The following is a 12,356-nucleotide window of genomic DNA, read 5'->3' as shown; positions in this document are numbered from 1 at the left end:
ATAACTCTGGCTTTGATCCTCAAATATTAACTTTAAGCGGATTTGTATAAACTAAATGCCTTGAAAGTGAGGTTACATTACCTTACCACCACCCTGTTCTCTGCCATTTGCTTTGAGTATTGATATATTAATATATTTTGGACATCAATCAGCTCTGAGCAATATTATATGCTGCATGTTTAATAACTGATAGACCCAGATGGGGAGAAGGAAGTTGTAACTGTGTCAAAAGATAACACAAAGACCCAGTTTTTAGAACAATGTGAACAGAAAGAAAACTGTATCAAAATGACCATCAGTATCCAGAAATGTGACAATAGGTTTAATGTAGATCCTAAGTCTCAGTTTTTATATCTGAAATTTAAAATTTAAAAAGGATCAGACAGTAAACAATAGAAATATACAGTATCTGGGTTTGAGATTTGAAAAACCAAAGTCAACAGTATTAAGTGTGGCAAACAATACTACCTAGTGAGACATCTGCCCATGTTTACATGCTAGAATTTACTTCATTAGATGGGACATCTTAATTTAATATAAAATACACACTTTCTTAAAAATGCTGGAGTGTGTGTGTGTAAGTAAATTTTAAAACTGTAAGTATGTTTTGCAACTACAACACAAACTTCTGCTGCTTCTGGAAATAAATAATATGGCAGTGGCAATAAACCAGAAAGAGGGAAGGATGAGGTAGACAATACTTCAGTGGAGAGCATTAAGTGGCAGACAAAAGGAATGACAGGATAGATTTAGAACTGAGGACATTCAGCTGTTTGACCTCCTAAAGGATTTCCATGCACAGTTACAACTGAACATATCGGACGCTCAGACATTAGTTTTCCCTACCTCCCCATGTATATGCTAATTATGTGTATTCTTGCAGAATCATTTAAACCCTGCAGGCTCTAAGCAAACCAATGCTAAATCCATGCTGGCCAATGGCAAAGCAGAAATTGATTTTGTGCAGAGACCAAGAATTAAATGTAGTTTCCAGCAATTGTCATCTGCAAATATTGATTTTAATCCAAGAATTTCTGCTCAAGGCCAATGACCTGTTTCAATCACAGGATTTTCCAGGGGTCCAGATGACATACTTCAAGTAGAACCTTTAAGGAACTGTTTCCACTATTCCTTTGATCTACTTTCCTATCCACAAAATACAAAACAAAAAAAGCAAAAACCACTAAGAGAAAAATACAGAATAGCTGCACAATGATTTTGATTGGTACCACTACCTAACCTTTCACTAGGAACATCCTTAGCAAGATCATATTTAGACTTCTAAGATTTGTTAATATTATCAAGGGAAGTTTCATTTTGTAGCCAACCCCTATCTGATCCACATAAAAGACAGACTACTTCCGTTGCAGCTTCAGTATCCTGTCTACCACCCTACCAGACAGGTGAGATTTGCTCCATCTATCCCAAGTCCCTTTCTAGAACAGTGCTCAGACAATAGTAAAATATTACTTAGTATTTTCCTTTTTTTTAGTTTTTAAATATGAAATTGGTTTATAACCTGAAAGGAGCAAAAGTATCAAATAAAATTATGGTAACTTAAAGACTAGAAAATTAATTATTTCAGAGTGTATTAGGGATAGCCATCTATTAGGGATACTTTAATCTGGATTTCTCTGATGAGTGATGTGGTTGAACCTTATGCCCTAAATGATCCCCTATTTCATTAGATACGTGGACAATTCAACCCGAGTTACAAGAAATCTCTAAATCCACTACAAATAGGACATTTGGAAATGAATTGCAGAAACTATAGCAATTCCCTTATTTGCATATCACATACAGTATGTAATGAAAGCTTATCTCATAAAAATTGTAACCCTTTAAATTAATATAAGAGTTCCTGCTATTTAATAATACAGGTTTTACTTTCATGCAAATTGGCTTTTTTAGGGTATTCAGTATAGTTTAATTTCTAATACTAATTCAATGTGTGGATTATTATTCTCTCTGCTAACATGTCTCACAAGCATAAATAGGGATCTTCCTGAATAAAACTAAGGAGGGTGAAGTTTCGTGTTGCATCCATCTTCCATGCCATATTTGGCAGCATTTCATAGCAATAAATTAGAAAACTGTGGAAACTTAAAACTGATGGACAGACCTTTGGCATACATTATAGCTGTAAATTCACTATGTGACCTTTGCATAATAATTAGAACTTCCATGGTTGAGTAAATGAGAAATAAGCTTTGTTCATGCAAATGTAGCTAATTGAGATCTCCTTCTCTCCAGTTTACTTACCACATTTGTATGTCTTGGCAGTGCAAAATTAGTTTGTCCCAAATAATCATGCAATAGGTATCTCAGTCCACCTATCTTTTTGAGGAAGGGAAAGGAGCGTGAATTCCCTTACCATTTCCTGTAATTTTATTAAACGGATAGTTGTGATATAATCAGGTTGATGCTACTAGAGTCAGGAAGGCAGAATATCCATTTCCTATCCTCCTCTGCCTCTTGTTCTTTCCCAAGAGGTAGGAGACAGATAGCTGTACAACCACAGAGATGGAATGCCTACACAGGAGTTGTTTTACGCAGCCTCTCTAGGACTTGGTCTTAATCATATAAAGGGTAATGTAGCTCCCCAGCCATCACTTTAGATAACTTATCTGATCAGGAGAAGTGCTGTCTTGAAATAATGATGAGGGGAAATGCTCTTTGGAATAACTGACAAGCACTGGTCCTACTGCAATAAAAAAGGGAGATTGTGGTCCAGAGACATATGGAACAGAGGCGTATGTAGAATGCCAATATGGAGCAAGCTACTCTAGTATAAAATGTGTATTTGATAGATGCCACATGATCTTCTGTGTTAAGTCTTACAAGCATTGAGTATATTGCATTTTTCTGCATTGTACAAGAAGTATTTTTGTTGACCCTTGCTATACTGGAGAAAGAATTCTTATTTTACCCACTGACCAGACTCCCATTTAGACAGTGTTCTCTTTTTTTGAAAATGAAATTCTTGATTGACAATACATTTATGCAAAGTGCTACTAAAGAAACACTATTCCCAAACACTACACAGAATAAGTAGGGCTACTATATCTGGACTGCAAAAAAAAAAAAATATCTCCAGACAATCATTAGATGACAGCAAAGAGATATAGAAAACTCTTAACACTGAATTTTGACAGTTCAGATGTAGAGGTCCAAAAATAACAAAACATGCCTCAGCAGTGAAAATATAAGATCATTTCATGCTAACAGGGCAGGGCAAACATGATTAACTGGAAATGGGAAAGTTAAAATTTGGAGACAGATGAAAAACAGTGTAGTCTTCCCTAAGTTGGGTGCTTTCTAGATGTCTGCACTGTTAACAGCTATACGAAGAAATCCTGAGAGTTTAATACACAGAACTAGAAGATGCCTGGCTTGGAGTAGAATAGATGTAAGAGTGTCATTATACTAGTCTTTGTTGGTATGCCTGAGCTCTGTTCAATTGAATGCACAGAACCAAAGCTAGATAGAGATTAGATACAGGCCCATTTTGTCAGCAACCTCTACACATCTAACTGGCAGTTTGTAGGAACACTGTATTTGTGTTTACTTGAGTGTTAATATAGCTTTCTGCATGATCTGATCCTTCTTTTATTAGAGTCCAGAATTAAATGGAAAGCAATTCACATTTTCAGGTCAATGCAAATACACACATTAGACCCTCAGCTGATCATGTGGAATCAGAAAGATTACTTTTGCACTTTGACTTCTAACTCATAGATTTTACAAACTCTATGTGCTGCCAAAGTACAACTCCCAGAAACACCAACTATCCTGTCCATTACTGGAGGTTGCCGAAATCGTAATTCACGAACATGTGGAAGGCCACAATTTCCCTACCCTGACTGAGATCTTTTGTTGTAAAAATACCAAGGAGGTGTTTGAACTGGGAGTGTGCTTGATGAGTTGGTATTCTGAAGAGATAACATATAAAATTAAATGTAACATCACTGGGAAGAAATGGATAATCAAGATGAAAAGTGTCTTTCCATTTCCCATTACTGATGGAAGAGAATTTCTCATTAAATTCATGAAGTACATCACCCTTGCAGCAGAAGAGTTATCATATTTGTCCAAACAATAACAACAATAGCAACAAAACCAACAATACCAACCTGATCATATTCTGAAGCTCCTGGATATAATGGCCAGCCCAAAAAAAGTTCTGCAATGACACATCCCAAAGACCACATGTCAATTGCTTCACAGAAAGGTAACCCAAGGATGATTTCAGGGGCTCTGTGGAGGAACAGCATCAGAGGAAAACATTAACCATTGCAAAATAATAATATGATTATGTAAGAAAGCACAAGGAATAAAACTTCTAACACAATCAGGTTATGTTCAGAAAAAAAGAGGATTTATTCATGAGTACATATTTAAACTCTCTTTTATATAGATTATTATAGGTGCTGTCTTCCCTTTTATGTATGTGAGCGGCCTGAGTTCAACTGGTAGAGCTTTCTCTATCACAGCTTTCTATGTTGGGAAAAGCATAATCTGCAAACATTTGTTGGCTATGCCACTGATAAAAATCAGATTTTTTTTCTTTTTATGACTCTTTCATCCTTTTAGTCGGGGTGTTGTCCGGGTAACTAAATGGAGCTGAGTGTTTACTGGCTGGATGCCCTTCCTGACACCACGTGAGGCTTGCAGCAGATATCTTCTCTTTGTGCCCAGATAGAGAAACATCGGCCAGGATTAACCTCTAGGCTACCATGCTGCTCATAAAAATCAGGATATTTATCCATAAAAATGTTAACTCCAATAATCATTTATGCATGCAATAGTTATCTCTGTTGCAAAAACCAAAGATTTTGTAACCTAATTCCCAGGCTGTGAAACTACAGTATCTCCTCTTAGGCCAACGTGATTTAAATCTGTACAGCACCAGCTATTGTATAATGGAATATTAAGACCAACTCTAGGAATAACTATATATATGGTGCATCTATGTCTTCAACAGGCTGATGGTTTATATAATTTTCCTTTGAGTTATATATCAAGCTGAACATTTCACAAATGTTTTCTATTCTGTACACATAAAAGATACCACGATCTAGTATCTCTTTCATACATGTAACATCTTTTACATAAATTGCATTCCAAGGAACCACAAAGGTGCCACGTGTGCAAATATATGCCATGCAGAAACATTCACAGACATATTTTTCTATTAGTTCCCATTCAATATGATGAAAAAAAAATTCCTTTTGGGATTTTTTTTTTTAAAGAAGAGAATTTTGTAAAATTTTTGTGGGTAAAATGAGTTTTTTTTCCTCACGCTTAGTTTCAAAGTGACCAAGAGATTGGAAATATTACCATAATCTCTCCAAATGTTTACAGTCCCTTTGGCTTCTAGCACTTTTATGAAATCCCAAGGAAAGACCTGATGAGAAAACATTTCATGGGGATTTTTCAGACTGGAAGCTTCAGAGGACTGGAAGGATGTGCAAAATGAAACAGCCATACTAACACTAAAGTATTCTGCTATCATCCACAACAAACTCAAAAACACTACCAAGAGAAATTTGAAACCAATTCTCTTTTGCAGTGAGATACTGTAAATTATAAACTAAGCTTTAGTGTGAACAGGGCTCTCAATATTTTTGAAACAGTCTTTTTGGTGAAAATTGATTAAATATTAATTTCAAAGGAGTATAGGAAACCTAATAAAAAGTGAATTCCTTACTGACTATCTAAGGATTAAATCGGTTTGGAAATGAATGTTAGCTGCCAAGAGAGAACCCCACTGCCAGTAGTAAGAGGAATAAAAGAGAATAATGTCTCTCTTCCAAGCAGTGGGTGGGGAGGGGATAGACATCAGGAAGTAGAGAATGTTGTCTATAGCTATAGGGGTAAGGAAAAAGGGAAAGAAGAATGCATTGGGGTTTGTGCTGCTACAGACTGTATAATAGAGGATGTGTATTCATTGACCATAGTCCCCACCCACAAATCTGGTGTTGGGTCTCTTTAAATTGCAAGGGCACCTTTGTTCTACAGCCTGAATTCTACATTTTTTCCAAAACAATTTTCCCCTTGTTGTTTTAGACAGCCTGATGTATATACAACTAAGTGGAAAGAAGAAAAACTCTTCGGGAACTGTCTACTTATTCAACCAAAATTTATTTCCATTATTAGATGAGATGAGACTTCTTAAAAAACTGAGAAACAGATCAACTAAACAGTCTTTATAATTCAAAAACGTGAGATAATTTATTAAACTATCAGTGCTTTTTATTATTTTTAATTACAATACATATATTCATTTACTCATGGAGGATATGCAGTACAGATGACATAAAATCTACACCTTCCTTGGGAAGGAAGGAAGGAAGGAAGGAAGGAAGGAAGGAAGGAAGGAAGGAAGGAAGGAAGGAAGGAAGGAAGGAAGGAAGGAAGGAGCCTCACTGCATATACCTTAGGGTTCAAGTCATTACATTTTATTTTCAAAACAAGATTAATACAACTGTTATTTAGATTTCTAAGTAATATGCCAAAAAAAGGTTGCATTTGTCCCTTATCCACAAAAAAGAGTAAAATATTTTGGTGAAATTCTTGTATACCTCTTAATCACCAAGAGGCTGGAAGCTGTGGTAAGTGTTTTGCCTTGCATTTGTCTACACAATTATCTTCCCAGTCACCAGCAGCATCCCTAACTTCCCATACTTCTATTAAATCCCAAAGGAAGACATCAGGAGAAATTCCACCCAAAGGGGGTTTTAAAGCAGGAAGTCCAGGCTGAGTGATGGGGAGAACAATGACAACCACATCCACCACCTCATAATCATAAAGGAAGCACAATGTTAGGCGAAAAAAGAATTTCTACAGAATTCTGAAAGCAGTCTAAGGAAGAAAAAAAAAACCTAAGCTGCTTCTCTGCAAGTGAAATATTTTGGAAGACTGACAGGCAGAATTCAGCAGAGTACTTTTCCTTAACTGCAACAGAGAAGCAATAGGTGTTTTTTTTTTTTTGCTTAATAATGCTCTGATGGATGTTATATATGCTTTTTAATTGAAGCACTGTGTAAAATATTAAGGAAGTTTTCATAGCAAACCCTAAATGTAGTTTTCAATTTCTCCATTTTGAAATATAAAACCAACATTTCTACAATGAAGAAACAATTTATATCCATATAAATTGGTACTTTTGGTGTTATATGTGAAAAAGCTCTGAACAATATATTGTCACATGGTTTAGTTTGAAATCACTGAAGAAATTATATGCATGCCCAAACTCATACTTCTTCTAAACCTAATATTAACCCATTTAGAGTTGTGGATTCATAAAGAAAGGTGAAGCTTTGATCATACATCATGGCTGCCAACTTGCCTTTTCTTACTTGTCCTCCAGATGCCTCAAATAACAGGCTCACCAATTGTAGCTTAACATCTGTTATCATTATGAAAATGAAATATTTGTTATATTAATTGAATACCAATCATGCAAATTGCCTGTGAAATTCTGGCTCAAGACAAGCTATCTAAGATATCCTAAGGCTGCACACCTTGGCATTTTATTTTTATCTCCATTCAAAAGCTGTATTTGTAATACCATTCTTAGCTCTTTAGCTCATTTTTTTAAACCCATTTTTCCAGAAGTCTAGTTTTGTAAATTACTCCATTTTGAACCTCAAGAGTAAAATATTTTATAAGTAATTAATAGATTTGCCAGTAGTGAAAAATTTACTAGCTGCCGAAAAAGTAACTTGGATAGTCTGGAAAAAATATTCAGGCACTCTAGAGAGTCTTGTGTTGCATTCTCATTTATACTTGCAATTTGGCACACAGGAACTTGGAGGGGTTTTAGCAAAAGTTTCAATTTGCACGAAATCAGGCTAACCCGTTTAGAAGTACAGTGTTTAAATTTGGAAGCCTCCACTGAATTACTGCAAACTTCATATCCAAATATATAAACATGTTTCCACAAACAAATTGGTACCAGGTACACAGAAAGAGAAATCTTATTATAAGTCCAGAGTCTGGAAGGGAAACACAAGTTCAGCAACTAGAGGAAAACACACATTGACACGGAGAGAAAACAAAAAGACAGAAATCTTGAGCAGGAGGACATAGGACAAATGCTCTAAAAATAAAAATACAAAAGTATCAATAGGGGCTGTTCTCTTCCAATTATTATCCCTATTTACCTTGTTTACTGAAAGCAAGACTGAATTTTTTTCAGAGTAAACGACTGATGGCAACTGTAAATCTTAGAGGGATTTACAGAACCAAATATTTAAAGAACAAAGCTATCTATCTATCTATCTTAGATAGATAGATAGATAGATAGATAGATAGATAGATAGATAGATAGATAGATAGATAGATCCCACTAGCTTGTTTTTTTAAGAACAAGGGATATAATTGTTTGCAGCTGTTCTTCGTTTCTCAGCCTGATAGAGAAACCATTCTAATGGTCATAAATTTAGTAAAGTACTTAACCAGACTTCCATTGCAGGGAGGAACTAAGCAACAATGAGCCATTCTGCTAGATAGATTGGGGATTAGAATCTGACCAAACAATCTTAGGCCAGTCTCTTTCTGTCTTATTGTTGAACCTACCTTACAAGTTTCTGTAAAGAAAAAAAAAGGGTGGGGCCTATATCCATCACTCTGACTTCCTTGGAGGAAAACCAGTGTAAAAATGAACAATGCATCATGACACAGAAGCACATAAATTGTTTTAATTGTTTTAACAGAAAAGAATAAAACAGTTGACTGACATGAACATTAAACACATGAACCCTCAACACACTAATAAGCTTTTTAAATAAAAGGATGTGCAGGTTTTCCAGCATCCCATGGACTCAGAGAACTAGTTCTTAATCGTTTAGCTAGCTTTCAGGGAGAGAAATGCTGAAACTGATCAACCTTTCTTTGTCATTTTCAAGCTGTCTTGAAACTGGACTGGCATGCAGGTATCGGAAGCAGTACTGAGGTTCTAAAACTTCTAATGTGAATTTATTGCAAATAAATAAATGTATTGTTATTCTGAGGACAATGGTAAAACAGTAAATACATTTGTTCTCAAGTGATATGCATATAGTGAACTGCATGAGTCAGGCAATGAGCTAATATTCTTCCACTAAAATAGCATGATATGGTGCGACTTAAGGCATGGAAATAGAATGGAAAGATAAAGTATTGACAAAACAGGCAATTCAAAGATTTTCTCTCTCTCTCTGAAAGAAATAATCTACAAATCAGAATAAATGCCCTAGTTGTCATTCTCAACACTAAAGAATACCATCAATCAATCAATCAATCAAAATAGAGCTGGAAGGGACCTTGGAGGTCTTCTAGTCCAAACCACTGCTCAAACAGGAGACCCTATACCATTTCAGACAAATGACTCTTTTTAAAAACCTCCAATGATGAAGCCATTCAGAAATTTCATACTGGATTTTTTTTTGTCTGACTATACTGACATCATACAAATGAATGTTTAGTGAGAAACACAATATATTTTAGTAAAAAAATGAATTTCTAAAATTCTACTTAACTTAAAAATAAATTGAAGAGGAAACTTATTTCCAAACATTGGACACAATAACTTTCCATATACATTTCCCCACAACTTTACATGGTACATTTGTTTTCATCTTATTTTTGTTTATGGGTTTAAGGAAGAGTACAGCTGATGACTCAAGAATGGAAAGCTGGTTAATATGTCCTAATGGAAATAGGCATTTCTGGTGAAATCATTTCTCATTTTTCTGACAAGCTCCACTATGCCTTAATATTTGAGGAACTAATATTTTATTGGTGTGTTTTCTGATTGATTTTCCCCTGCACTGAGAAAAAAATAGAAACAGCTGTTGAAGCAGTCAAGATTTCCAGGTCCGAAGAAGGGAAAAATTAAATCAGATTATGTGGAAGGTTAACAGATTTTCATCTCTGATATTGTAAAAGATTTGCCCATCCATACCTTTTTTGTTTGTTTGTTTCAATAAGCGGTATTCAAAGGAGGAAAAAAAGTACAACTGACAGGGTAAAATAAATTTTAGAATCAATCAATATGATCTCTATAGTTACTGGGCCTTTTCACATGTCCATTGGGAGAATCAGGTGAAGAGATAATGATGAGGCAAATACACAGCAAAGTGTATAGGTAAAGAGTGGAACAAATGATTCTCTCAATGCTGTTATTTGTATGAAAGAACAGAGGTGAAAAGCAGCTAATTTAAGTAAAACTATCTTGAATATGCACCTTTACATATGCACAATAGAGAAGAATGAGAAAAGCAGATCTTGTTCACAATTCTAAATATGAACTTTTGAAGCAGACTGTGTGTGTAGTGGGGTGCCCCAGGGCTCTGTTCTGGGCCCAGTGCTCTTCAACATCTTCATCAACGATTTGGATGAGGGGATAGATGGGGAACTCATCAAATTTGCAGACGACGCCAAGTTGGCAGGAATAGCCAACGCTCCAGAAGACAGGCTTAAGATACAGGAGGATCTGGACAGACTCGAACACTGAGCGCTAGCTAACAAAATGAAATTCAATGGTGAAAAAAGTAAGGTTCTACATTTAGGCAAGAAAACCAAATATACAGGTATAGCATAGGGGGTACCTTGTTCAATAGTAGTAACTGTGAGAGGCATCTCGGAGTCCTAGTGGACAATCACTTAAATATGAGCGAGCAGAGTGCTACAGCTGCCAAAAAAGCCAACACAGTGCTAGGCTGCATTAACAGAGGGATAGAATCAAGATCACGTCAAGTATTAATACCACTTTACAACGCCTTGGTAAGGCCACACTTGGAATACTGCATCCAGTTTTGGTCACCACGATGTAAAAAAGATGTTGAGATTCTAGAAAGAGTACAGAGAAGAGCAACAAAGATGATTAGGGACTGGAGGCTAAAACATATAAGGAACGGTTGCTGGAATTGGATATGTCTAGTTTAATGAAGAGAAGGACGAGGGGGGACATGATAGCAGTGTTCCAATATCTCAGGGGCTGACACAAAGAAGAGGGAGTCAAGCTATTTTCCAAAGCACCTGAAGGCAAGACAAGAAGCAACAGATGGAAACTAATCAAGGAGAAAAGCAACCTAGAACTAAGGAAACTTCCTGACAGAACAATTAACCAGTGGAACAACCTGCCTCCAGAAGTGGTGAATGCTCCAACACTGGAAATTTTTAAGAAGAGACTGGACAGCCATTTGTCTGAAATGATATAGGGTTTCCTGCCTGAGCAGGGGGTTGGACTAGATGACCTCCAAGGTCCCTTCCAACTTCATCATCATCATCATCATCATCATCATCATCATCATCATCATCATCATCATTATGGATCATCGCACAGTCAGCCAGATGTTCAGACTGGATTTGGCATTTTGTCTACCTATCGAGTCCTTACCCAGTACCTGGGATAGGCAAATGTGGATGTTTGATGGTATTACAGATATCGTCGCAGGATGAAAGCAGTTCCTAGTAAGGCCGCCTTTTGCAATTGACTAATGGCGAATTTGTCAATGCCAATGGTATTCAAGTGGTGCTCAAGTTGTTTTGGGATTGCACCCAAGGCACCTATTACTATTGGTACTACCCTTGCTTGTTTTTGCCACAGTCTTTCTATTTCTATTTGTAGGTCTTTGTATTTTGTTATCTACTCCAGTTCTTTCTCGTCTATTCTGCTGTCTCCAGGCACTGCCACGTCCACTATCCAGACTTTTTTGTCTTTCTTATTGACAATTGTTAAGTCCGGGGTGTTATGTTGCAGGTGCTTGATGATGATGATGATGATGATGATGATGATTATATAACTCTGATTTGATCAGTTGCAAAATTGTTTTGCTTTGTATGAAATGTCATTTCTTAATGTGATTTCATTAAGAAGGTTTCTTAAATAACTTAGGCATTGCAGATAGAGATAGTCAAGTTATAACCTTTTAATGGAACATGATGAAGGATTCCAAAGTTACTGTATGTCTAGTATGGAAAAAGTGAGCAGATAATTGTTCTCTCAGAGGGAGAAAGTGCTACAGAAATTCTTGGTACAAGTGGCATATTCTTGGGTATCAATAGCGTTCACTCTCATTTATGGATCCTACACAAGAATGTTAGCACTGCTGGGTTTCAACCTACACTTTTCAGTTGCACATTTTCAAAATAATAAGGAAAAAAACATTTGAAAGGGGCGTTGGTCTTACCTGAACGCCTTTTCTCAGTACGGAGACGGAGACTCCACCAATGGGTTTCCTTTGTCTGCCTGCTCTTGAGACCAAGTATGCAAAACTTGTCACGCCCCTTCCTGCTGGTAATCCAGTCTTAACGAGGGCGAAGCGTTTGAAGATTGATGAGGCATTGGCTCTCTGCACCCTAACACA

The 12,356-nt window shown here is 36.3% G+C and overlaps 1 protein-coding gene across 1 annotated transcript in view; it reads right to left on the bottom strand.

The window, feature by feature from the left end:
* The window catches only part of HIPK2 (homeodomain interacting protein kinase 2), a 78,165-nt gene that overhangs the window by 34,193 nt on the left and 31,616 nt on the right, over positions 1-12,356 (bottom strand). The window contains exon 2 of the mRNA XM_015818144.1: positions 4,134-4,257. Within this exon, the coding sequence (XP_015673630.1) occupies positions 4,134-4,257 (124 nt within the window). The remainder of the gene's footprint in view (positions 1-4,133; positions 4,258-12,356) is intronic.

This window comes from Protobothrops mucrosquamatus, unplaced genomic scaffold (genome assembly GCF_001527695.2).
Source record: "Protobothrops mucrosquamatus isolate PMUCROS unplaced genomic scaffold, P.Mucros_1.0 scaffold685, whole genome shotgun sequence".
NCBI classification, from domain to species: Eukaryota; Metazoa; Chordata; class Lepidosauria; order Squamata; family Viperidae; genus Protobothrops; species Protobothrops mucrosquamatus.
This window is presented reverse-complemented; position numbering and strand designations above follow the sequence as displayed.